The 25,080-nt window shown below is 45.2% G+C and overlaps 1 protein-coding gene across 2 annotated transcripts in view; it reads left to right on the top strand.

Annotated features, from left to right (window-relative positions):
• The window catches only part of PNPLA7 (patatin like phospholipase domain containing 7), a 413,102-nt gene that overhangs the window by 344,124 nt on the left and 43,898 nt on the right, over window positions 1-25,080 (top strand). For both annotated transcript variants that reach the window (XM_040324512.1, XM_040324513.1), the window contains 3 exons: window positions 6,140-6,256; window positions 7,218-7,287; window positions 23,921-24,037. In XM_040324512.1, the coding sequence (XP_040180446.1) occupies window positions 6,140-6,256; window positions 7,218-7,287; window positions 23,921-24,037 (304 nt within the window). The remainder of the gene's footprint in view (window positions 1-6,139; window positions 6,257-7,217; window positions 7,288-23,920; window positions 24,038-25,080) is intronic.

Raw genomic sequence — 25,080 nt, 5'->3', positions numbered from 1 at the left:
GGGGAGTCATAGAAAGGGGTTATGCTCTGGAGTTCGATCAAGCACCACCAAAAAAGTTCTTGATTACACAACTGGCAAAAAATCAGACAAAAGCCCAGGCATTACAACATCTCATAGGAGAGCTTGTAGATCAGAAGGTCATAATACCAGTTCCCAAACAAGAGGAGGGTCAGGGTTTTTACTCGCACGTCTTTTTAGTGCGGAAGCCGTCAGGCAAGTACCGCCTGATCTTCAACCTGAAACCTTTGAACACAGTCATTCGAGACAAAAAGTTCCGGATGGAATCGATCTATTCTGTGAAAAATCTGCTTCAAAAAGATTGTTTCATGGCAAAAATAGATTTGAAGGATGCCTACCTTCATATTCCTATCAGGAAAAGCTCCCAAAAGTTCCTCCGCATAGCCATTCAAGTGAGAGAAAAAATTTATCATTTTCAGAGTCAAGCTCTTCCCTTTGGCCTCTCCTCGTCCCCGAGGATCTTTACCAAGATTCTTGCGGAGACACTGGCCCCCCTAAGACTCCAGGGCATAACAGTCGTCCCATACTTAGACGACTTACTGTTCTTAGCACCGACGAGGCAAAAACTGCTGGCAGACCTAGTGGTCGCCCAGCAGTGGTTGACTCAGTTAGGTTGGATCATCAACCAGGAGAAATCAAACCTCATTCCCTCTCAGGAGATCCTGTTTTTGGGCTATATAATAAATTCAACAGAACAGAAGACCTTTCTTCCTCAAGAAAAAATCGATCACATAACTCAACGAGTAGCGCAAATACAGACAAATCTCCCTGTAACAGTAAGGGAGATAATGTCGGTTTTAGGCCTCATGACAGCCTCCATACCAGCAGTGAAATGGGCCAGGTTTCACCAAAGACCGCTCCAGTCATTCCTTTTACAGAATCTGTTAGGAAAGGACTTGGAGGACAAAGTGTTTCTTTCAGAAAAAACAAAACAAGCACTTTGGTGGTGGAGAAGCCAAAACAATCTGAAAGGAGGTCTGTTGTGGAACCCCTCGGTTGTGCTCATACTGACGACGGACGCCAGCAACCAAGGCTGGGGAGCCCATCTAGGGGATCAATGGGCGCAAGGCCTTTGGAGTCACCTAGAAAAGAAGCGCTCATCAAATTACAGAGAGTTAAAAGCTGTAGCAAAAGGCATGGCAGCATTTCAAGACCAACTAAAACATCAGCATGTGCAGATCAGGTCGGACAACGTCACGTCTGGCGTATCTGAACAAGCAGGGGGGAACCAGGAACCCCAGCCTGATGAATATAGCCAAGGAAATGTTTGTTTGGGCAGAAGGGAATCTGGAGTCTCTATCGGCCGTCCATCTCAAAGGTACGCAGAACGGTCTAGCAGATTTTTTGAGCAGACAGTCGATCTCTCAAGAGGAGTGGTCTCTAGATCCGACAGTGTTTGCAGACATAGTTACCAAGTGGGGTCTTCCGGAAATTGACCTTTTCGCAAACAGGAAAAATGCCAAACTACCAAATTTCTTCTCTCTGAATCCAAGAGATCAGCCACTAGCAGTCGATGCCTTGCAGAACAGTTGGACATTCAACCTGACCTATGCTTTCCCTCCACTTCATCTTTTGCCGAGAGTCCTCTCCAAATTCAAGATGGAGAAGACTTCCCTCATTTTAATAGCCCCCTTTTGGCCGAAAAGGGCGTGGTTTTCACTTCTACTATCCTTAGTAGATCGGCCACCCTGGATGTTGCCGTGCAGTCCGGATCTGCTGTCTCAAGGTCCGGTCCAGCACCCCAACCCAGCCTTTTTGAATCTGGCGGCTTGGTATCTGAAATAGACATCCTGAAGTCTAAGGGTCTATCAGACAGGGTGATCAAGACTCTGTTGCAGAGTCGCAAGCCAAATACCAGAGCAATTTATCAGAAACACTGGAAAAAATTTAATCTCTGGCTGAAAGAGAATAGGAAGAGAGAATACGATTCTCCAACAATTTTAGAATTCTTACAAGAGGGCATCGACAAGAAATTGGCTTTAAGTACTATTAAAGTTCAAATTGCGGCCTTATCAGTTTACGTTCAACGCTCACTGCAGCAAGATCCACTTATTAATAGATTTTGTAAGGCGGTTGCTAAACAACGGCCGGCCCCATGCCGAAAAGTACCGACATGGGATCTTTCCATTATGTTGAAAGCAGTTATTAGAGAGCCCTTTGAGCCGATATCAGAGGCTTCTCTAAGGTTAATTACTTTAAAGACAGTCTTCTTAATTGCAATGACTACAGCTCGCAGAGTCAGCGAACTCCAGGCTCTATCAATCAGAGAACCTTACATGCAGGTATTGGAGGATCGGGTCATTCTGAGAACGGACCAATCTTTTGTTCCAAAGGTCACTTCTTCTTTTCACAAGAGTCAGGACATTATTTTACCCTCTTTTTGCAATAAACCTGCAAACAGCAAAGAAGAACAGCTGCATCGGCTGGACGTCCGAAGATGCCTTCTTGCCTATCTAGATGCAACTAAGGAGTTTAGAACATCAGAGGCCCTGTTTGTTCTTTTTTCCGGAAATCGAAAAGGAAAACAAGCTTCAAAAGGGACAATATCCAGGTGGATCAAAATGGCCATCTTGGAAGGGTACAAAACTCTGCACCTGGACCCTCCGCAAGGCTTGAAGGCACATTCTACAAGGGCGTTAGCCACGTCCTGGGCAGAAAAAGCCGGCGCTACCCCTGAGCAGATATGTAAGGCCGCCACGTGGTCAAGCATGTCAACATTCATTCGACACTATCGTTTGGATGTCTTGAGTAATCAAGATCAGGCCTTTGGGAGAAAAGTCCTCCAAGCAGTAGTCCCTCCCTAATCTGGTGAGTGCTTGCTCATCCTCTCAAGGGCTGTCCTGGAAGACGCCTTGGGAAAAACAGAGTTAGTCTTACCGGAAACTCTGTTTCCAGGAGTCTTCCAGGACAGCACGTTCCCACCCTATGCTTTGAGGTAGGTATATATATATATATATATGCATGAATAATGTAAATGGTATATATGTTATTAACTGTATTTCAGCTCCGTCCTTCGGTTCTTGGATTAAAACTGAACAGATGCCTGAGGGACCGCCTTTTAAAGAGCTGGGGGTGATGTGTTTCCTGTCCAGGGAGGAGCTCCATCTCTCAAGGGCTGTCCTGGAAGACTCCTGGAAACAGAGTTTCCGGTAAGACTAACTCTGTTTTTCACAGCAAAAATGCTATAAAAATGTGTTGTTTACTGTGAAAATGACAATTGCAGTTTGGGAGTTAACCACTGGGGGGCGCTGAAGGGGTTAAGTGTGACCTCATATGTGTTTCTAACTGTAGGGGGGCGGGGCTGGACGTGTGATGTCATTGATCGTGTTTCCCTATATCAGGGAACAGACGATCATTGACAGCGCCACTGTGAAGAACGGGGAAGGTGTGTTTACATCGGGGACTGATCGCAGGACTCCGGCAGCGATCGGGTCCCGCGGAGCTTCAGACCGGGTCACGGGCGCACGCCCGCGACCCACGGCTGGGCATTTAACAATCACGTACAGGTACGTGATTGTGCCCAGCCGTGCCATTCTGCCGACGTATATCGGCGTTAGGCGGTCCTTAAGTGGTTAAAGCTAAATGGCAAGCAAAAAAAATAATAATTATGTTTTCCTTAATAGCCACAGAGGATATAAATCCCGCTGTTTATGCCTCTGCAAATGTTTTCTGCAAAACCAGATATTACTTTATATTAGGGTTGTCCCGATACCACTTTTTTAGGACCGAGTACAAGTACCGATACTTTTTTGTCAAGTACTCGCCGATACCAGATACCGATACTTTCTTTTAATCTCATATGACAGCGGCACATGTGTCAGTAGTTTTTTTTTTTTTTTCTTTAACATTTGGTTTTTAATTTTTTACAATTTTTTAAGGGGGGGGGGGTGTCAGTGTGTTTTTTTCTTTTATTTTTTTATTATTTTCTACAATAATATATTTTTTTTTTTTCCAGCCCTGTTGGGGGGGCTTTGGTGAGATATCAGGGGTCTTAACAGACCTCTGACATCTACCCTTTGAGACAGAGAATGGGACTAGGGACACAGATTCCCCAGTTCCTTTCTCAGCAGCCTCAGTTGCGCTGAAAATGAATGCAGGGAAGACAGCGTCTTCTCTTTATTCATAAACTGAAACATTGTAATCACAGTTTACAATGTTTCAGTTATGTGAATAGACAGAGTCAGTGATCACTGACTCTGTCCATTCGGAGCAGTAAGAAGCCGGATTTACCGGCTCCTACCCCGCTCTCCATCCTGGCAGTTCCAGGGGGTGGAGGAGGAGCACGGAAGGAGAGAGAAACACGGCGGGATACACAGAGGAATACACAGCGGGAATACACAGAGGAATACACGGCGGGAATACACAGAGGAATACACGGCGGGAATACACAGAGGAATACACGGCGGTAGAGAGAAACACGGCGGGGGACACAAAGGGAGGGAGACTGCAGCAAAACGGAGGGGGGCTGGAGGAGGAAACGCGACAGTCAGCGGTGATCGTGTGTGGGGGAGTTACAAGCACCGATCACCGCTGATTTTAAAGCAGCTGAAAGCCACGCGTGGGGGAGAGAGCGAGAAGAGGAACTTGTAACTTCCCCATGCACTGATCACCGCTGACAGTACATGTATCGGGGGAAGCATCGGGAGCATTTGCCCGAGTACAAGTACTTGGGCAAATGCTTGGTATTGGTCCCGATACCGATACTAGTATCGGGACAACCCTACTTTGTATAAGTAGTGGTGACAGCCTCACTGTGCTGCATGTAGCCTGTGCAGAGAGCAGAGCTCCACCCACTGCAGACTGCCTGCAGAAAATGACAGGAGGGGGCGGAGACAAGACCAGTCACCCTGTTCAAGGAGAGAACACAGCAGTGACCGGTCTTTATTACAGGAAACTCCTGCACAGAGGTAAAGTTTCACACTGGATTATTGCAAAGATCAAAAAAATATTACACAAAACAAAGATTCAAGTAAGATTTATGCCTTTTGTATTTAGACAATCGCAGGCCTAATTTAAAACCTGAAGAAGTAGTGAAGCACGTCACATTTGACCAACAAAATATCTAAAATCAAGCTCGCTTGTACTGAATACGGAATCATTTTAGTAAATGGTAATGATTTTCTTTTACTTTAATCACCAACCTCTTGTGTCACTTTGACTAGTTTTAACAGAATGGACTTCCAGAGGCTGTAATTTACGGGTCATTCTTGCCCACGGCACACACTGAATCCCTGTGTATCAGAAGGAGATTCGTCACATCCCACCCAAAGTGTCAGAGAAACACATTGATGTCACTGTTATCTCTTCTCATAGTTGGTGAAATTACATTATCCTGTAACTCTGTCATTTGTAAAAGAGCTACTAATATAGAGTTAGTATGGCGCCGTGGGAAGTCCGAGTAGATGTGTAGACTTGTTACACGCTGTCACTCTGCATAAATACAGGTTTATCCTATTACTGAAACACATTGACACAGGGGATCAATAAAACTCCCAGATCTAATATGTTCTATATACCTCTTCCTGTCTCTCCTTTAAAGAAAACCCATAACAGATAAGTAGGAGTTATTTTCACTTCAATAAAACTATAAATGTTTATTTCTTAAAGGGGAACTCTGTGTTTAACCAAAAGCCAGAAAAATGTTGTATTTTAATTACATTGTATGACGACTAGGATGCGTTTACAATAGCGGTCCTTTGAAAGGAGACAGCAAGAAGCAAGTGCTTGAAATTTATCAGAAAATACTTTCCACTTGCTTCCATTAGATCATGTCCATTGACAGCAAAGCTCATACACTGCACAGCATTTAAAACTTGTGTTGTATCTTAAGTGCTGATTTGTGTTCCTTGGTTCAGACATACACCATCTGACATCCACTATAAGATATAAGACAACAATTCTGGCACGTTTGCTGATTAATAAGTACACCATAGCATTACCTGTATTCTGTAAATTGTTTAATGCTTTTTCTAGGACATGGAGATCTTTAGAGAGGACAGTCTTCTTTAATTCCAGCAGTAATACAAATCCAATCCCCCCAAGGTTATTCATTTTTCCTTCTTGAGGAGCCCATGATATCTGTATCTTAGCCATTGATTATTTCTTTTTTTCTCCCCCTAAGGACATGACATCCGTCTTCAAGAAGGTTCTGGACCTGACGTACCCCATAACCTCCATGTTCTCTGGAGCAGCCTTTAATAGCAGCATCAGCAGCATCTTCAAGGACAAACAGATAGAGGTAAGCACTGTGTTCTCATAAACTGTACGGCACAGTTCATTCTTCCTTAGATGATGGTACCCAAACCCTGCCATACGCAGCTTGAATTATGACCGAATCAGCAGGCGCCACCTGGTTCCACAAACTTTGATTTAAAAATTAACAGGCATATATAGAAACAAATCCAGGAATTGTATTCAAGTATATTCACATACAAACAAATTGCATATTGTTCCAATAGATATAGTGACTGCAGTCTTTGTTTGGGGATTCAGACAGCCATGGGTCCTCCTGGCTGTCTGAATACAGTAGCCGTCAGGGGAGATTTTTCCATCCTCACTGTTTAGCGTGGATGGAGAAACCTTTAGATTTCTTTTGTTCTGGGTTGAATGGGAGAAATGGAAAAATGTATGGCTAGCTTAAAGTTATTATAAAGTCTTGTTAATTTAATTTTTATTTTTAAAACAAAGTCATACTTATCTCCTCTGTTGTCATGGATTTGCACAGGGCAACTCTGGATCCTCCTTTCTTGGGTCCCTCTTAGCTGCTCCTGGCCCCTCCCTCCTGATTGTGTGCCCCCACAGCAAGCGGCTTGCTATGGGGGCACCTGAGCCGAGCTGCAGCTCCATGTGTCCAGGACTGAGGTTTTGCCCCCGTCCCCTCTCTCTCCTGATTGGCTAACTGACTTTGATTGACAGTAGCGGGAGCCAATAGCGCCACTACTGTGTCTCAGCCAATCAGGAGAGTGAGTCCTGGATGGCCGAGGGACTCGTGGACATCGCTGGATTGTGATTAGGGGGGCCAGGTAAGCATTAGGGGAGCTGACGGGGGCTGCTGCACACAGAAAGCTTTTTATCTTAATGCATAGTATGCATTAAGATCAAAAAACCTTCTGCCTTTACAACCCCTTTTAAACTTGAAAGTATTCCTATCATTGGCAGCCAGTACACAAAACATTTCTTCTTCACTGTCTCCTCCATAGGATCTTTGGATTCCTTACTTTAATATCACCACGGACATCACAGCTTCAGCCATGAGAGTGCACACAGACGGTAGGTGATATCGTTTTTAGACTTCAAATAAAAAGCTCAACCTCAGCCACATTTATTGATTTTTTTCTAGTTCTGTATTGTACGGCTATTAAAACCTCTAAAAGTTTTATATTGCTGTCAGTGTCCGCATTGGGGATTCTCTTTTCATTTTCTACAGTATCTGTTGCTGGCAAAGGAAGTGATGGAAATCTCTTCCCGGCAGACACAGACAGCAGTAAAAACCTGTAAGAGGTTCTTATTCAACACAAGTCTTGCATAGGTTTCCATTTTAAAACATTGTTTATGAAGCTAATCTTTGCTTTATATTTATCACTCCAGTATGCGCGGTGTGATCAGCACATTATTCAACTGTCTATTCCTTCTGACCCTTTTTTATTATACAAAGGGCTGGGTATTGATTGCTTCTCAGTATTTTAATTTAACAGACAACTATACTAAGAAGGTAAAGCAGGGAGAGAATAATATACAGCTTTTTTATGTCCATCTCTTATTTGGTTTTCCTGTAATTACTGATATGCAGAGGAAATGGTAGCGTTGTAACAATTGCAGCAGCGGAAACAAAAGGCATTGAGGAACTTCATTGTGAAACAATAAATCGTAGGTGCTTTTGGTTGGGATTTGCATATGGATGCATTAAACGGGTCAGCGGCATGGCAACCTATGGCAACCCAGACTGCAGAGGTAGTGATGCCAGCCTAATTGTGGATAAAAAACACGTATCTACTTGTTCCCCAAAAAGCATTGGAATGATGTGTAAGAAGGAGCTTTGTGCTCACAGATGGGTTATATTGTGTGGGGTCGGGCATTGCAGGGTTTTAGTGACTCTGTCACTATTGTAACAAAATTGCAGGTAAAATCATTTGTTTTAGATACTTATGCTGGCTGGCCATACACGGGTCGAATTTCGAAAGAACTTTCTTTCGAAAATCTTATCTAAGAATTTTCGTTCATATTTTGCATCATTAGTGGGCTGTAGCAACAGCCAATTTCCGTGCGGCCATCGAATTTTAATAATCCAACATGTTGGATATTTTTTTTTAAAAACAAACGATTTTCTAATCCAATGATGGGAGAATCGTGCGAGAAATGTAATCGGAAAAGAAATGCGCCTGTGCAAGAAAAGAAATTTCCAGAAAGAAAAGAAGATTCCCGGAAAAAAAAGAAGATTCCCAGACACGAAAGTTCTTTTCTGCAGGAACATGAGGTGAAATTGAAGGTTTGGTCGGTCGAATTTCGAAATCAATGGTGGCACCATCGTCATCGCATTACAAAATGGACAAATTTTCTGATTTTAAAAGAAAGTTCTTTCGAAATTTGACCCGTGTATGGCCAGCATTAGTGTTTTTTCCTTTCTATAAATCATTTTCGTTATTCACTTGCAATCTGCATTTGACCTGGTAGCAATTTTGACGTTCCAGGAAGAATAGATTACCTTTCAGATTCCCCTCCTTTCTGCCTTGTCATATCCCTCTCCTCTTCCGGAAGTGTCTAATTATTCTCTGTGCTGACCCAGCTCCTCCACTCCTCCATTTATCTCCACACATACTTATGTAGCTGCCTGTAGAAGAGCAATAGGGAATACCTGGGGCAGCTTACATCACATACAAGATAGCAGTGGCAGTCTCAGGGCTTGTGATGGCTACACAAGGGAAGTTTGTACAGGTAATTAACATGCATAAAATATGTAAAATGTTCGAAAAATATTATGGAAAGATTGTTGTTAAAAATAAATAGTGGGGCAACCCTGTCATGTCATGAGTGGAAAAAAAAAGTCACGATTGTCACTCCTTGAATTGTCGAGTTCCCAGCAGACTTTAGTTAGTGTTTCTCAAACAAAAATGGAGTTTAGTGGTGCAGGCAGCAGAGAAGGCAAGTATTCCCTTTCTTCTTTACAGATAGGCACTTGCATTTTATACATTTTACCTACAGTATATATCAGAATAGCTTTAAACTTGATCCCCAGGCAGACGTAAAAGACATAAATTATTCCAGTTCTGTATACATTAATGCATCGATCACCCGTTGACTCTGCAGCAAGAACTGAACAATCAAACACCGCTGATCACTCAGTTCTTCCTTCTGCTCTGAGCAGAGAGCCTGGAGCGCTTGGCTGAGGGGGTGGGAGGTGCTGGCTCTGTCTCAGCAGAACACTGAGAGGTGGAGCCAGCTGCAAATCAAAGCATCTGGGTGGATCCTGACCATATGGTCGGGATCTTTTCAGAGCCTGGCCCGGTTCTGTGGTGTCCGCTGACAGCAGGCTTTGGCTTGCTATCTGCTGAAAACAGGTCACAAGAGTGCAGAACTAAGTGCACATCTGTGACCTGCAGGAGAAGTATAGCCAAAATTGCTTTGGCTATACTTCTCCTTTAATATGTCCTCGAATGTATTTTTGTACTGTGTTTTTTGATATGGTATCAGCATCTTGCAGTCCCTGTGCTTAGAGCTCAACTGGGGAAAGTATAAAACCTCACTAGAAGCATGCTTAAAGGAAGACTAAACAGGGTGATAGAGAGAAGTCACAGGTTGGGGGTGGTTCCATGACAACCTGGGCTCTCAGAAAATGTGTTAAATGCTGCTGGCTGCCATTCCACCTAGAAAACAAAGGACATCTAGTGGTGGAAAAAAGTACTGTGGTGGACAGCTTAAATGGAAAAGGGAGCATTGCAGAGAAAGATTTTTCTTATTTTCTTTATCTTTTACATGACTAGTCCTTCATTTACAGCAGTTCCATGTATAGCCTGTGTCTATTATCCAGGAGGTTTCACAGGGATCAAGTTTAACCACTTGTCCACCGGAGGACGTCATATGACGTCCTCGACTTTGTGCGGTGATATCTGAATGATGCCTGCAGCTACAGGCATCATTCAGATATCGCCGTCTTCAGTCGCCGATTCTGTGCACGATAAGAATGATCAAAGCAGCGGTTCCACCGCTTGATCGTTCTTATAGTCCCCCCTCCCGCCGCCATCCGGTGCTTCTCCGGGCTCTCCCGTGCCATCGGGGGCCCGGAGAGTGAATCGGTCGGCGCTGCCTGGAAAGCATAGAGATGACTGGTGACCAGATGGAGGCCCGGGCGCGACGTTATGACGTCACGCCCGGTACCCAGAGGTAAACAAAGCCACAATCGCGGCTGTCGGCATGTGATCAGTGATTTATTTTTTTCACCGATTTCATGCTTGTAAGCCTGGAGGAGAGATGTGTGGGGTCTTATTGACCCCACATCTCTCCATAAAGAAGACCTGTCACACTGATTCATATTACAAGGGATGTTTACATTCCTTGTAATAGGAATAAAAGTGATCAAAAAAAAATTAAGTAAAATAAAAAAAAATAAAAAAAATTCAAAACGCCCCTGTCCCAGTTATCTCGCGTGCAGAAGCGCACACGCATGCAAGTCCCGCCCACATATGTAAACGCCGTTCAAACCCCACATGTGAGGTATTGTCGCGTGCATTAGAGCGTGTGCAACAATTCTAGCACTAGACCTCCTCTGTAACTCGAAAATAGTAACCTGTAAAATATGTTAAAGCAACACCTATGGAGATTTTTAAGTACCGAAGTTTGGCGCCATTCCATGAGTGTGCGCAATTTTAAAGCGTGACATGTTAGGTATCTATTTACTCGGCGTAACATCATCTTTCACATTATAAAAAAAATTGGGCTAACTTTACTGTTTTGTTATTTTTTTAATTCATGAAACTGTTTTTTTTTTTTTTTCCAAAAAAAGGCGTTTGAAAAATTATTGCGCAAATACCGTGCGAGAAAAAAAAGTTGCAATGACCAACATTTTATTCCCTAGGGTGTCTGCTTAAAAAATCTATATAATGTTTGGGGGTTCTGATTAATTTTCTAGCAAAAAAATTGTGATTTTTTTACATGAAGGAGAGAAGTGCCAAAATAGGCCCAGTGGACAAGTGGTTAAAGACGAGCACAGGTACTTGCAGACACCACGTGGTATCGCAATTCAGCAATTATGTAACCTTAGAAACGTTTTAAGTCGGGTCAGGTTCTTTTTCAGTTATATTTAGGCATGTAGACATCTCTGATGTTAGCAGCTATGGAAAAGCTTTCATGATTAGTTACATAGATGTGATCACCTGTGAAATAATCCCCCAGCATCCTGAATTTAATATGTATTGTCTCCTGTGTTTTTCAATCTGTACATTCTGTAATGTGGAGTCAGTTAAAAATACACGTAGCTGGGTGAATCGTTGCATTGATGCCTTTGTGAGTAATCTGGTGATCCCCCAGTAGTAGGTTTAGTGGATATGCAGGTATTGTGACACATTGCTCAGAGATGAATAAAACATCCCTTGCTTTACGTACCTTGTAATGTTTAGCTGCCGCCATAACGAGGCTGACCTCCTAGCTGACACTTGGATTATGTCTTCACTGGGCCATGTCATTACACCTTCTCTCAGCTCCAAGTGACTAATACTGTAATACCGATAGTGGAGATTCCCCTTACCAATAATCCTCTGTTCTGTAGCCTCACACCCACCCAATGCCAGTCCTAATGAGACCCAGGGACTAGCTTCAGGAATCCTGACTTTGTGCGTTACACAGGTTAGGAAATCCCACTCAGAGATGGAAATTCCGCCTTTCACCTCCCACCCTACGGTTATTAGTTCAGTAATTACTTATGTCTGCAATATTTTCGTAGTATAAAAATATAAAATTTTCAGGTTCTGTGCACAATTAGGGAGCCCAGCAGGATTGTTACAACGTTCTAAGCAACCAAAAACTCCCCCATAAAAATAGGAAGTAATAAATTGTTATACCGTAAATGTTCAGGACCATATACTGTATATGTGTGTGTTTAGTGTTCACTACGTGTGTGTACACACACATACACTTTTTTCAGCAGATCTAAAATGTCTGTTCTGGGCCCCCATAAAGTCAGTGTGTCATTGTTTTGGGACCCAAGCTGTCAGCATGTCATTGTTCTGGGACCTCCAAGTGTTAGTGTGTCATTGTTCTGTTGTTGTGGCGGCTGGTGCTAAATTTTCTTAGGGAGGCGGCCATCAGCCAGCCAACCACCCCCACCCCCGGCGCTCGATCAATCGCCCCTTCTCCCCACCCTCTCCATCGATTGCCACTTTGCTTGCCCGTCACCTGCCGGGCACCCCGCACTTACCCCATCAGGTCACAGCTTCGGTGGCTCCCCCCCCCCCCCTTGTCTCCTCCCGAGTTCCAGCAATCGCTTTACCTCCCGGCCAATCGGGGCTTGGGACTCCCAGGCCTATTGGGTCTGAGGACTCCCGGCCAATCGGGTCTCAGGACCTGCTTCCTGATTGACCGGGAGGAGAAACAGGAAGACATTGGTGAATATTAATTTGCTAATGTAACACAACTGCGCCCCGAGCCCACCCTTTTTGAAGCCAATTATAGCCTCAGACTCTAATCATGTGCTTAAAAAAAAACATTGAAATCCATGCGTCAGGCACATAGATAGCTACTGTCTGGGACCCTCAAGTGTCAGTGTACCATTATCTTGATATTTTATACATCAGTGTGTCATCATACTGGGACCCCAAGTGTCAGAGGCAGAACCTCTGCACAAGGGCCCTCTGACACTGAAGCCAGCCATATATGGATCGAAATGTGGTTGGTTCAGCAGGGAACAGCCGAATATCAACCCATGTATATGTACCCTGGTTGTACACAAGTCAATCTATCAATCAACTGGTGTACAACCAGCCTGTGGGGTTTTTCCCTGAACGATTAGTGCCGCAGGCTATAAGCTGACAATACTGATCATTGTGTTCTGCCGGCAAGGAAGGCTCCCCACTGGCAGAACACAATGGTGCTACAGGAGGGATTCCTCCATCAACACAGAGTGTGTTGATGGGGAAAACTAGCTATTTTCTTTCCTTCCACCACAAGAAGAAAATTGCATAATGCATGGCCTGCTTTACTAAAACTGGAGCACGCAAAATCTGGTGCAGTGGTGCATAGTAACCAATCGTCATCCAGTTTTTTGCCAACACCTAATTGAACAAGCTGAGGTTAGAAATGGATTGACTACCATGCACAGCTGCACTAGATTCTGTGTGCACCTGTTTTAGTAAATTCTCCCCAAATATGTCATCATTCTAGGACTCCAACTGTGTCACGGCCTGTATTCTGTCGCACGAGCATGTTGGAAAAACACCAGCTGAACGACTTGTGTTCAGCGCTCTCCACCGATAGGCAGAGTATTCAGGCGGGGGGGGGGGGGGGGTGTCGTCCCCCTGTCAGAACACAACAGCTCAGCAGGGGAGACCACTGTACTAACTTCACATAGTGAGTACATTGGCTCCGACCAGAGCTGACAGGTTTTTTTTTTTTTTTTTCGTTTAACTTGCTGGGGTGAACAAAAAAAAACTCAGTGTGTACCAGGCTTTAGTGTTGCTCTAGGACCCCGAGCATCGTTACTTTTCTAGGAGCTACTTGTCAGTTTGGAGTGTGATTTGTGATCATGTAAAGTTATGCATTTTCTAGTAAGGGGATAGAAAAGCAGAATTAGGGTCTGAATTGGTGATCCCATTATATGTTTTCTGCATATCTCGGCATGGATCATTTGTAAGGCTATAAATCATCAATGTATGATGGTTTTGCATGAAATAAGAAATTGTAAGTGATTTATGTCCTATAACTGTTGTGGCAGCCTGCGATGCTGTCTCCATGAGGTATCTACAATCGGATAATGACTGATAAAATTAGCAGCATATGATAAGTGGATAGTGACAAGCTTTGGCGGTGATATTAGCGGGGAACAGAAAAGGCCCGCGGATCTAATGTGGTGAGTAGGAGCAGGAAAAGTCCTGGTGTATTATTACACAGAATGCACAAGAAGGAGCAGATAAGGGAGAGATTTCCGTATTACCTGCACTTGGTGGGATTGTGTTCCCAAATCAGAAACATTCAACCTTTTAGGACGAAATCCTATACTCAGTTTTTCAGTTTTTTACAGCAGTCTCTTGGGTCCTCAGAAATGTTCACTTCTCATACATTATCAGCCAACACTGAAAAACTGCTTCCAGTTTGTAGTGGACAGCATTTAATTTCCATGGAGTAGACTGAATCTCTGCCCCCCTCCCTGAAGACCATAATAAGTGTTGCTTAGTCACAGCTGGATTCCCTGGAAGGTCGTTCTTCATTATAGGGAATCTGTGGAGGGATCGGGACACCATCATTTGGCTTTGTAATGGCTGAATTAGGAGAATCTCACCATCAGTCATCACCATCAAGGCGGTCAAATCCATCCAAAATGTTCAGTGCAGAGTGATCTTTAGCAAGCTGAATCACATGCTGACTTCCCATTTCTATTTGGGACTATCTGTAAGATTTCAGTTTAGTTACTAAAATTTAAACTGTGAATATAAACAATGAAATGGAAGCAAAAAAATGTTACTTTCATGGTAGTCTGCAAGGTATTTGAGGTGAATGATGAGTAGGCCGGCCAGCAATTATATAGTGTTACTAAACCTAGGACCCTGCATTCACTACAGTGCCTTGAAAAAGTATTTATACCCCTTGAAAAAAAAATCCAGATTTTGTCATGTTACAACCAAAATGTAAATGTATTTTACTGGGATTTTATGTGATAGACCAACATGATCATTTCATGAGTTCAAAAAATCAAAACAGTAAAGTATAATGTGTAATGTGAAAGATGATATTACGCCAAGTAAATAGCTACCTAACATGTCGCGCTTCATAACTGCGCACGCTTGTGGAATGGCGCCAAACTTTGGCACTTAAAAATCTCCATAGACGATGCTTTAAACATTTTTACAGGTTACCAGTTTAGAGTAACAGAGGAAGTCTTGGGCTAGAATTATTGATCTCGCTCTAAAGCAAGTGGCGATACCTCACATGTGTGATTTGAACGCCGTTTACGTATATGGGTGCTTTTGTGCCTAGGGACGAAGGCACTTTAAAAAAAATATTTTCTTCTTACATTGTTTTTTTTTTTTTTTTTTTAAACATGATTGACGTTTTCACAAAAAACAAGCTCCCCCCATCGCGTAAGCTGCGTCACGATTGGCGAAAGGAGCCGAACGGCGATGCGCAGGCGCAGTATAGCGCCGACTCGCCGTTCGGCTCTTTTTGCCAATCGTGACGCGGCTTACACGACAGGGGGGAACTAGTTTTTTTGTCAAAACGTCAATCACCAGCATGTTAGGAACGCCCACTCCCGCGGGACTCGCAACCCGGAAGCCACGGGTGAATTAGCTGTACGAAGGTATGTACAGCATCAAAAAAAAACTAATAGGCATAATCGTATTGTAATGTGGGGTGCCAGTGTAATAAGATAAAGTCGTTTTTAGGGTGAACCTCCCCTTTAAGTTTTCTTTTTTTATCACATGTATTCCTATTACAAGGAATGTAAACATCCCTTGTAATAGGAATAGTGCATGACAGGGCCTCTTTATGGAGAGATCTGGGATCTAAAAAGAAAACTAACACTGCTCATCACCCTGAACACACCATCCCCACCGTGAAACATGGTGACAGCATCATGTTGTGGGGATGCTTTTCTTCAGCAGGGACAGGGAAGCTGGTCAGAGTTGATGGGAAGATATGGATGGAGCCAAATACAGAAAAAATTTTTAAGAAAATCCGTTAGGCTGCGTATACACGGTCGTTCCAAACCGATGAGAATGGACCGAAGTTCAGTTTCATCGATCCAAACCAACTGTGTGTATGGCCCATCGGTCTGTTGTCCTTCGGTCCAAAATTTTAAAACGTGCTTTAAAATCGAACCGATGGACTGCTGACCGATCAGTCCAAACCGATGGTTAGTACAGAAAAGCATCGGTTCAAAACTCACGCATGCTCAGAATCAAGTCGACGCATGCTTGGAAGCATTGAAATTCTTTTTTTTTTCAGCACGTCGTGTGTTTTACGTCACCGCGTTCTGACCCGATCGGTTTTTGGAACGATGGTGTGTGCGCACATCAGACCGTCAGGCCACTTCAGCGGTGAACCGATGGAAACGGCCCATCGTACCATTCTCATCGGTTTGGATCGACCGTGTGTACGCGGCCTTAGAGTTGGAAAAAGACTTGAGACTGGGGTGGAGGTTCACCTTCCAGCAGGACAACGACCCAAAACATACAGTCAGAGCTACAATGGAATGGTTTAGATCAGGGGTCTCCAAACTTTTCAAAGAAAGGGCCAGTTTACTATCCTTTAGACTTTAGGGGGGACGGATTGTGGCCAGTGAAAAAATGTCTCGGGCCCAGCATCAGTGAGAATAAACATGGGTTTGTGGTCAGTAGGACAGTAGGAGGAGTCCATAATTGGTATTAGTAGTAATATTACCCCATCATTGGTATCAGTGAACAATATAGTGGGTGTCAGTAGGAGGAATATTGCCTCATATAATTGGCAGGAATAGTACTCCAAGGGCCAAATAAAGGCCAGCGAAGGGCCGCATCCAGCCCTCGGGCCGCAGTTTGGAGACCCCTGGTTTAGATCAAAGCCTATTCATGTGTTAGAATGGCCCAGTCAAAGTCCAAACCTAGGGGACGTGGCCTAGCGCGGCATGTGAAAGGTAGTGTCTCACAGCGCTCCCGCACACCATCCTGCTACGATCCTTCTCCCAGCCACCCTAAATGCCGTAATTCGGCTCAGATCATCGGGGGAACCTCTCTGGACACTGCCAAATCTGCTCCTGAACTTCTGGCGGCGATGCTGACCCGCAAACAGACGGAGACCGGCGGTCCGCTCGAGATCCAAGATGGCACCGGCCCGTCTCTCCCCAGGACCTCGCGTGGAGCCGATAAGCCCAAGGACGTGAGTAAGCCTCCTAAAACCCCAAACAGTCAGTGAACGACCCCCCCAAGGACATGAGATACTAGGATAGGTAGGATGACATGGATGCGACCCCAGCCATACTGCATGCAGCCCTGGCAGGAGAGCAGAGCCAGCAGACCCTGGAAGAGTCACAGGACTGTAGCTTACGAGCCGCAGAAATGGAGGAAGGGGGGGGGGACAGGAGCTTTTGCAGCCCACCCTTGCTGACATCCTCAGGGCTATGCACAATTGCACAGCTTCTGTACATACACTGCAGGAGCAATTTGGCGGTATGAAGGAAGAATTGGGCTTTATCTGCCATGACATACAAAAATAAGAGAACGTACTACCGCAGCGGAGGGCCGCATCAGTGACATAGAAGATAAAATCGCCCCCCTTCTGAGAGACACTCAGACTACGGCTAGACTGGCCAGGGCAAATGAGCTCAAATCTGATGACCTTGAAAATCGCATGAGGAGTAACAACGTGCGCATAGTGGGGTTACCGGAGAAGACGGAGGGCAGGGACCCCACACAGTTTGTAGAAACGTGGCTGCAGGAGGTCTTTGGTAAAGAAGTATTCACGTCACTATATGCAGTGGAAAGGGCCCACAGAGTGCCATCTAGACCGCTTCCACCAGGCCACCCGCCCCGCACACTGCTAGCCCAGCTCCTTAATTATAAGGACAAGGAAATTATTCTCTGCCAGGCAAGGGAAAGGCGCAATGTTACCTTTAACGGGGCACGCATTTCTTTCTATCCTGACTACTCTGCAGAAGTGCAGCAGGGCAGAGCAAAATTTGCCGACGTGAAGAAGAGGCTTCAGCAGCTACAAGCGTCGTAAGCCATGCTGTTCCCGGCACGACTTCGCATCATTGCCAGGGGCCAAGCACATTTCTTTGAGTCCGCGACAGATGCCTCCCTCTGGATCGACGCCAATGAACATGCCATCCGTCAAACTAGGAGGGCAGCAGGGAAGGGTCCTTAGAGAAGAGGTGAGCTGAATGGAACCTGACTTTACTTTGTTTTCCGTATAAGCAACCTACTACCCGGCTGGGAGCCACAACCTATTTTTCCTTCCAGCGCAGTGAGCAAGGTGAATTGTTTTATTACCACAACACTTCGGTGTAAAGCCATATCTGATCCCTCATGGTTGGCACCGTTTGTGCCCATGGAGGTACCCTAAGTTTGTCATTTGGGTCCTCTTGGTGTTATGTTATGCAATATGTGTGACCAGTTTGAAGCAGAAATCGCAGGCAGGCGTCAGCTTGTCCAGGCACGCACAGGATTTTTCAGTAGAGTCTTTTGTTTGACAAAGGCCCACTCAGTTTGCTGTCATGCCTTTAGAGTTATCTACCTCGCCCCCGCCCATCTTCCCTATGCGGCTGAACGGTGCATGCCTGCTGTCCGATGTGCTCTCATCCCCCTGACGGCCAGTCAGGCCTATGTAACACCCAGGGTATGGAGGACCTGGGAGTCCCAATGCCCCTGCAAGGATGACTTTATACCTACCAATGAGTACTGTCCCCATATTATCCTGGAATATTAGAGGTCTCCAGGACCCCCTAAAATTGACAATGGTATCCACGGTACTCAAGAAGCAAGCCCTGGCTATTTATTACCTCCAGGAGACTCATGTGGTCCTAGAGACGCTGTCCTGTGTTGGGTATGCTTGGGTGGGAGAGGGGTTCCACTCCACGCACACCTCCTATTCCAGGGGGGTGAGCATGCTGGTGCACAGGTCAGTGGACTTCCAAGTGTATGACAAATTGATTGACACAGAACGGAGATATGTTATATTGCTATGCAAAGTGTACCAACTGAAATGTATTATTGCTTCTTTATATATTCCACCCCCCTTCAACCCAGAGGCATTGAGAACTCTCCTAGCCTTCCAATTAAGTCACCCTGATTTACCACTGGTCACGGTGGGAGACCTTAACTGTTACATGGACCCCGTCCTGAACAAGCACCCACCCCCAGCGAGCGGCCGCAAAATTGATCGAACGGCACTGCGGAAGCTCGCGGAGGAGGTGGGATGGTTGGACCCATGGCGGGATCATAACCCATTGCAACAGCAGTTCTCCTGCTTCTCTAAGACCCACCTCTCCCTGTCCAGGATAAATTTGTGCCTGTGCACAGCCAAAACGTCCCGATTTCTACAGGACATCCAATACCTGGTTAGGGGCATCTCTGATCACTCCCCACTCTTGATCCACCTAATCTCCAAACCTGACACGACTCTTGCAAGGGCCCCCTGGAAACTTAATGCCTTTTGGTTGAACCTGATCCCCTCCCATCTGAGCCTGACGGAGGCGATCGGGGAGTTCTGGGAGCACCACGTAGACCACCCAGACCCCTGTGCAGCTTGGGAGGCCTTTAGGGTGTCCTTGAGAGGTATTCTCATTAAGGCAGTATCAAAAGTTAAATCTAATACGAGGGCACAGCAGGAGCAGGTGGAGCAACTGGTATGCCAACTGGAGACAAGGTTTATTGATGACCCCAGTGATGTAAACAGGGAGTCCTGGGTAGCGACGCAAGAGGCGTTGGATCAGGTCACCAGGTCAGTTGCTGACAAAAAGCGTTTTTTTAGCAGACTTGCTTTTTATGAGGAGGGGGAGCAGACGGGATGCCTTCTAGCAAGGATAGTGAAGTCTTCCCAGACCTCTCCCTCGATTGGCGCACTTCGTACCAGACATGGGAAGCTGGTGAACACTCCTACCCTGATAATGCAGGAACTGGTGGAGTACTATGCAGACCTCTACCGGTCCAGAGCGGGATACACGGAGGCAGAGTTGCGGACTTATTTGCAGACCGTAGAGCTTCCGTGCCTCTCTGCATCCCAAAGAGCACTGCTAGACGCCCCCATTACAGTTAAGGAGCTACAGGAGGCGATCACTCTCTCACCTAACTATAAGGCCCCTGGGGACGACGGCCTCCCGACTGAAATCTACAAACAGTACGGGGACTCTATTCTACCTCATCTCCTTAGAATGCTTAACCAGGCCAGGACCAATCAGAGCCTACCAGAGTCTATGACCAGAGCAAACATAGTCCTTATATTGAAGCCGGGGAAGGACCCACTGGATCCGGGGTCCTATAGGCCGATATCTCTTCTGCAAAGCGATATAAAAATTCTAGCTAAGGTACTGGCCCTTAGACTTAATAAGGTTATTACTTCCATTATAAACCCGGACCAATCGGGATTTATCCCGCAAAAGTCTACGGCCATAAATCTCTGCAGGCTTTTTCTTAACCTCCAAGCCCAGTCAGATAATGCAAGAGACAGGGCGCTGCTGTCCTTGGACGCCCATAAGGCGTCAAGTTCGGGTTCGGAGATATGTTTCTGTCCTGGGTCAAACTGCTTTATAGCTCCCCATAGGCAGTTATAAGAGAGGCGGGCCATGTTTCACTACCCTTTAGGCTCCACAGGGGGACAAGACAGGGCTGCCCGTTGTCACCGCTTCTGTTTGCGCTTGCAATTGAGCCGATGGCCGCCCTGATCAGGTACAGTCCGCAGGTCCAAGGCTTTAGGTATGGGACACTTCATGAAAAAAAATCATGCTTTATGCAGATGACAGTATGCTGTTTTTGGGAGACACTTCAGACTCTGTGAGAGCAGTGATGTCGATCATAGTACAATTTGGTACGTTCTCTGGTCTGGTGATCAATTGGACGAAATCATCACTTATGGTGCTTGATGCTGATCCAGACGCCCAGAGTTTAACGGCGCTTCAAATACCGTAACCTCCAGCTTCAAATATTTAGGAATTCAGGTCACCCCGGAAATACTAGAATATATCCCCCTTAACCTATCACCCCTGCTGGGCCGTATCTGAGCTCGAATAAAAGTGTGGTCAAAACTGAAAATGTCCCTGGTAGGAAGGGCCAACTTGATCAAAATGATCTTCATGCCCCAGCTTCTTTATATACTACATAATGCCCCTGTGGTGATCCCCCTTAAAATATTTTGCATTATTAGTTCTGTTTTCAGGTCCTTTCTGTGGCAGGATAGGCCCCCCAGGGTTAAGCTAGAACAATTGCAGAAACCCAAGGACGAGGGGGGTTGGCGTTGCCCGAACCGTGGCTTTATTATATTGCCTCCCAGCTGCAGCATGTGGCCCGCTGGACGGGGCGATGGAGGATCAACCTGCCGTAGATCCCGTTAAGACTCTCATGTGCCACGAAACAGGGGTATCTAATAAGAGATTCCCCACGTTTGCCCTACTCCAAAAAATATGGAACAAGGCCAGACAGTTACAGGCAGTAGAAGGTTTTACCAAATACAGCCCAATTTGGAATAATAAATACTACCCGTAACTACAGACTCTGACGTGTGGGGCTCGGTGGAGGAGGTATGGAGTCACGCACCTACGTCACATTTTTGTGGCGGGTCAATTGAGCGCCTTTGCTGATCTGAGGGAGCGATTTTGGCTTCCCCGGATGATGCACTTTTATTATATGCAACTGCAACGTGCCATCAGGGCTCAGTTTGGTGACACTCTGGGGACCCTTTCACCGACCCCCATATTTCATTGGAGGAGGTGGACAGCTAGCTATAAGGGCTTTATTTCCAATTGCTACTCAATGCTACTAGGTGTGTTCCTGACGGGATTTCCTTTGAGGACAGTGACCCAATGGGAGAACGATGTCGGTGCTCTAGAGGGCAAACAGTGGGAGGAGGCGGTACAAATGTCCTCCCTTTAATGTGGTGCAGCGTCTGTCACAGTTATACATTGTACTGAGAGTGCATTACACGCCAGCCAGGCTGGCTCGAATGGGGGTGAGACCAAACTCGGACTGCCCAAGGTGTGCGAGAGACCACGGAGACTTAATTCACATGTTATGGCGCTGCCAAAAGCTACATTTGTACTGGACACGGGTACTGAATACCATAAATAGTGTCTTCTCATCGACTATCCCGACTGACCCAAACCGTGCATCCTAGACGATCTCCCCCTGGAGGACAATTTCAAACCGCCCATTGCATGAGCCCTATTTCAGGCACGGGTACTCCTCCTTAGGCAATGGAAGGCGGCTGAACCCCCCTTGCTTAGGAAATGGATCAATAAGGTGGGAGACACGTTGAGACTAGAGAAATGTATCTTTCAATACAGGGGGGGAGCCCTAGTAAATTTGAAAGGCAGTGGTCACCCTGGCTGAGCACCCCAGGATTGTCCCCAGTGGACCTCGTACTGGATAGGTTACTGCTTTGAAACTATTGACTCAGGTATAATTCCAGGTATTGCCGTTAGAGGGGATGGGTGAAGTAATTTCTGTGGGTGTATGGGCGATCTTTATAAACTTGAGTTGCAATCACCATGCGTGGGGAGGTGGGATGGGGATGATTGGCTGTGATGTTTGGGCACTATGGGCCAGATCCTCAAAAGAGATACGCAGGCGGATCTGCTGTTCCGCCTGCGTATCCCTGTTTCTATCTTTGGAACTGATCCACAGAATCAGTTTCCAATAGATAGGCAGAAGATCCGACATGTGTAAGGGACTTACACTGCCGGATCTTAGGATGCAGTACCGCATCCGCCGCTGGGGGCATTTCGATTCGAAATGCCACTTCGGGTATGCAAATTGGCACTTACGGCCCCATTTGAATAGGAACGCCTTGCGCCGGCCGGATTTAAGTTACACAGCCGAAAATTTCTAGGTAAGTGCTTTGTGGATCGGGCACTTAGGTAGAAATTTTTCCGGCAGTGTAACTTAAATGGGAATTTTTAAGTTACGGCGGCTGGCTGTGGATCTGGCCCTATGTTTTTGTGGAACTGGAACTCATGACATGTATGTGAAGCATTTGTTCTTTAATAAACTTGTTTCTGATAAAAAAAAAATACAAACCTAAATCCAATTTAGAATCTGTGGCAAGACTTGAAGATTGCTGTTCACAGACGCTCTCCATCCAATCTAACAGAGCTTGAGATATTTTGCAAAGAAGAATGGGCAAAAATGTCACTCTCTAGATGTGCAAAGCTGGTAGAGACACATCCAACAAGACTTGCAGCTGTAATTGCAGTGAAAGGTGGTTCTACGAAGTATTGACTCAGGGAGACTGAATACAAATGCACACCACACTTTTCACTTATTTATTTGAAAAAAAAATTGAAAATCATTTATCATTTTCCTTCCACTTCACAATTATTTGCCACTTTGTGTTGGTCTATCACATAAAATCCCAATAAAATACATTTACATTTTTGGTTATAACATGACAAAATGTGAAAAATGTCAAGGGGTATGAATACTTTTTCAAGGCACTGTATATCTGGTCTCCCACAGAACATGGAAATCCAACAGTTTGAGCAAATATAAACTGCTAAATACCATTTCTCATCAGCAGTATATAGCAGTCTCGTGACTGGTTAAAGCTTGTAGGAGGAGTTTTCATTGTCCCATGATTGTCCTATGAGGCTGCAGGACCCCTGACCATCTGTCTAAACAATGCTGATTGGCCCTGTGCTGATCACATGCACTCTCCCAAGAAAAAAAAAACACTCTCTAGCACTACACACCAAACTGAGCATGTGCAGCTTGTCCTCTAGCCTCTGTACTATCTGGAGATGGTTTGGGGACTCTGGAAGTAGGGGAGAAGCAGAGGAGACAGGATCATACAGATTTTTTACACAATGCAGAGGATTTACCCATTTAGTTTCACAGTAAGTATAACAAGTATGCTTTACTGCATATACAGACTGAGTTTACTGTTGTGGGTTTAATAACACTTTAAGTCTGATACCAGAAGTTGATGGTGTAATCTTATTGGGGTCCTTCTCATTCTAGTTACATTTCAGACTGATTCCTAGTAATTGGACTAATATGTTATTGCTTTCTCTTTGCAGGGAGTCTGTGGCGATATGTCCGTGCTAGCATGTCTCTCTCAGGCTACATGCCACCTCTTTGCGACCCCAAGGATGGACACCTACTGATGGATGGGGGATATATCAACAATCTCCCAGGTACACAGTTTTAAGGGGAGTTTAGAGTTTGTCACAGGGAGTGTGACACTCCCTATCTCTGTCTTCTTAAGCCCTAGGTTTATTAAAAAATAAAAACACATAACTTACAGTTAGCATGATGTGTCCCTTGTATTAAAGTGGATGTAAACCCACTATGCTCCTTTATAAACTTCTGCCATAGTGCTGATCTATAAGGATATAGATGCCTCCTGCATGTATCCTTACTGGTCAAATGTCTCCCCTCTGTCTGTTATAAGAACTGAAAAACTGCAGATTCTGTGGGTAGGTCTGTTGTCTGGAGCTTGGTGGGTGGAGTCGTGATGTCAGTAGACTCCCTGCCCACCTCTACACTCCCCTTGTCAACATGCATTTTTTCCTGTGTATTTCTTACACTAAATCCTGCTATGATCACTAACATCCAATTAAAATCTAGAAAAATAACCACATGACTTCAGAAAAGAAGTGGGGATGGGAATTAAAAAATAATGCCTGTCTCAGGCTAGTGCATGAGATATGTAAATAACCTGTCATTCACAGCAAGGGGGAAAGAACGGACAATTTTTTTCTCCTGCTTGTCCCTTCATCTCACTGAAAAAAGAAAGGAGGATTGCTCAGAGCTGGATTAACTCTTTGTGGCAAGATTGGGCACAGATGATAAAACATCTTATTCTCTAAAGTGGATGTAAACCCATTTTTTTTTCTTTTTGCTGTCACAATGTAAAGTCCATGTAAGTGCTTTAAAAAAAAAAAAATAACAAACAGGATATTCTTACCTGCTTTGTGCAATGGTTTTGCACAGAGCAGCCCTGACCCCCCCCCCCCCCCACGTGAAATTCCCCTTTAACAAGCCGCTTGCTCAGGGGGCACTCTGTGTTTCCATTGACCCAACCCCTGCTGCTGCTTTGCTGGCTGTGATTGACAGATTGATGGCTCCCGCTATTGTCTCTGACCCAGAGAGCCAAGGGAACAGCTGCTCTAATGCACATTGCTAAATCTAAATCGGGCTCAGGTAAGTATAAGGTGGTGCTGAGGGAAGCTGCATG

This window comes from Rana temporaria, chromosome 9 (assembly GCF_905171775.1).
Source record: "Rana temporaria chromosome 9, aRanTem1.1, whole genome shotgun sequence".
NCBI classification, from domain to species: Eukaryota; Metazoa; Chordata; class Amphibia; order Anura; family Ranidae; genus Rana; species Rana temporaria.
Note: the sequence above shows the minus strand (reverse complement) of the source record. Positions and strands in the feature narration are given on the sequence as shown.